Genomic DNA, 1144 nt, shown 5'->3' with positions numbered 1-1144 from the left:
CGAAACAGATAGGATGGTCTTGAGGCTGAGCGAAACAGATAGGATGGTCTTGCGGCTGAGCGAAACAGATAGGATGTTGTTGCACGGACACGACGGTAAGTACTTTTGAGAACCATCAAAAGATTGATCCGCCTTGTTTAAGAACCGAGAACACTTTGATTGTGAATTGAGGGTTATTTATTTATTTCATGCACTATCTACTCACCCTCGTTGTCGGTGAGCGACAGCGTCTCCTGGTCCTCCTTGGCGGCGGTGAGCTGGTACTTGCGGTAGCGGTGGCCGTACTGCGCGCACAGGCAGGCCGACAGGAGCACCACGCAGCCCAGGAAGGCGACGGCGGCCGCGTGCACGATGGTGAGCCGCAGGCCGGCCGCCCACCACGCGTCGGGCCCGCCCACCAGGCCCACCGCGCCCATGCCCGCCACCCCCGCGCCCGCGACCGCCAGCGGGTAGCCCACAAGCGTCTCGTTCGCCGGCACTGAAAGGCATGGAAGCGAGCGAAAATACATTATGAGAAACGTCGAAAAAAAAAGTAAGGCGACAGACCGTGACCCTTCGAGCTCCTATTTTCTTTGCTTCATCTTTTCCTTTTACAACGATGGCTGAGTTGTTTACTCGAAAAGCAAGAGGCCGTAGCTTTCATAAACAAACCACACAAACACACACACACACACACTCACACGCATACTGACCTGCTTGCTGCGCGTGGGCCAGGAAACCGGCGGCGCACTCCTCGAGCGCTGCCACGGCCTCGTCCGAGTAGAACTCGACGAGCATCGTGTTGGAGGAGGAGACGGCCTCGACGTGGTGGCCGGCGGTGGCCGAGGCCGGCGGCAGCGGCGGCTGGTCCGAGTCCAGCGAGAGCAGCAGGCGGCCGCCGAGAGAGTCGCCGTCGCGCACCCGCAGCCACTGCGCGCCGCACGACAGCCGCTGCTGCTGCACCCACAGCCGCACCGCGTGGTTCGCGTCCGCCTGCACAAGGGGAGGGCATCGTGTAGTAGGCAATCCTCCAGCCGCAAGGCCATTCGCTCGCTATTCATAGAACTAGACGCAGAGGGGAGTTGAGCCTTTAGTGACGTATTGAGTTAAGGCAGTTGGGGGATCCCCCACTCGCCAGGTGGGTGGGTGCGGGGCTCCACACGTC

At 60.4% G+C, this 1144-nt stretch overlaps 1 protein-coding gene across 1 annotated transcript in view; it reads right to left on the bottom strand.

Moving 5' to 3' along the window:
- Positions 1-1144, bottom strand: part of LOC113214894 (uncharacterized) — an 86913-nt gene that overhangs the window by 22715 nt on the left and 63054 nt on the right. The window contains exons 10-11 of the mRNA XM_052277395.1: positions 693-972; positions 206-478 (exon numbers count right to left, since the gene is read on the bottom strand). Coding sequence (XP_052133355.1) covers positions 206-478; positions 693-972 — 553 coding nt within the window. The remainder of the gene's footprint in view (positions 1-205; positions 479-692; positions 973-1144) is intronic.

The sequence above is a fragment of the Frankliniella occidentalis genome, unplaced genomic scaffold, assembly GCF_000697945.3.
Source record: "Frankliniella occidentalis isolate FOCC.00 unplaced genomic scaffold, Focc_3.1 Scaffold10, whole genome shotgun sequence".
Lineage (NCBI taxonomy): Eukaryota > Metazoa > Arthropoda > Insecta > Thysanoptera > Thripidae > Frankliniella > Frankliniella occidentalis.
This window is presented reverse-complemented; position numbering and strand designations above follow the sequence as displayed.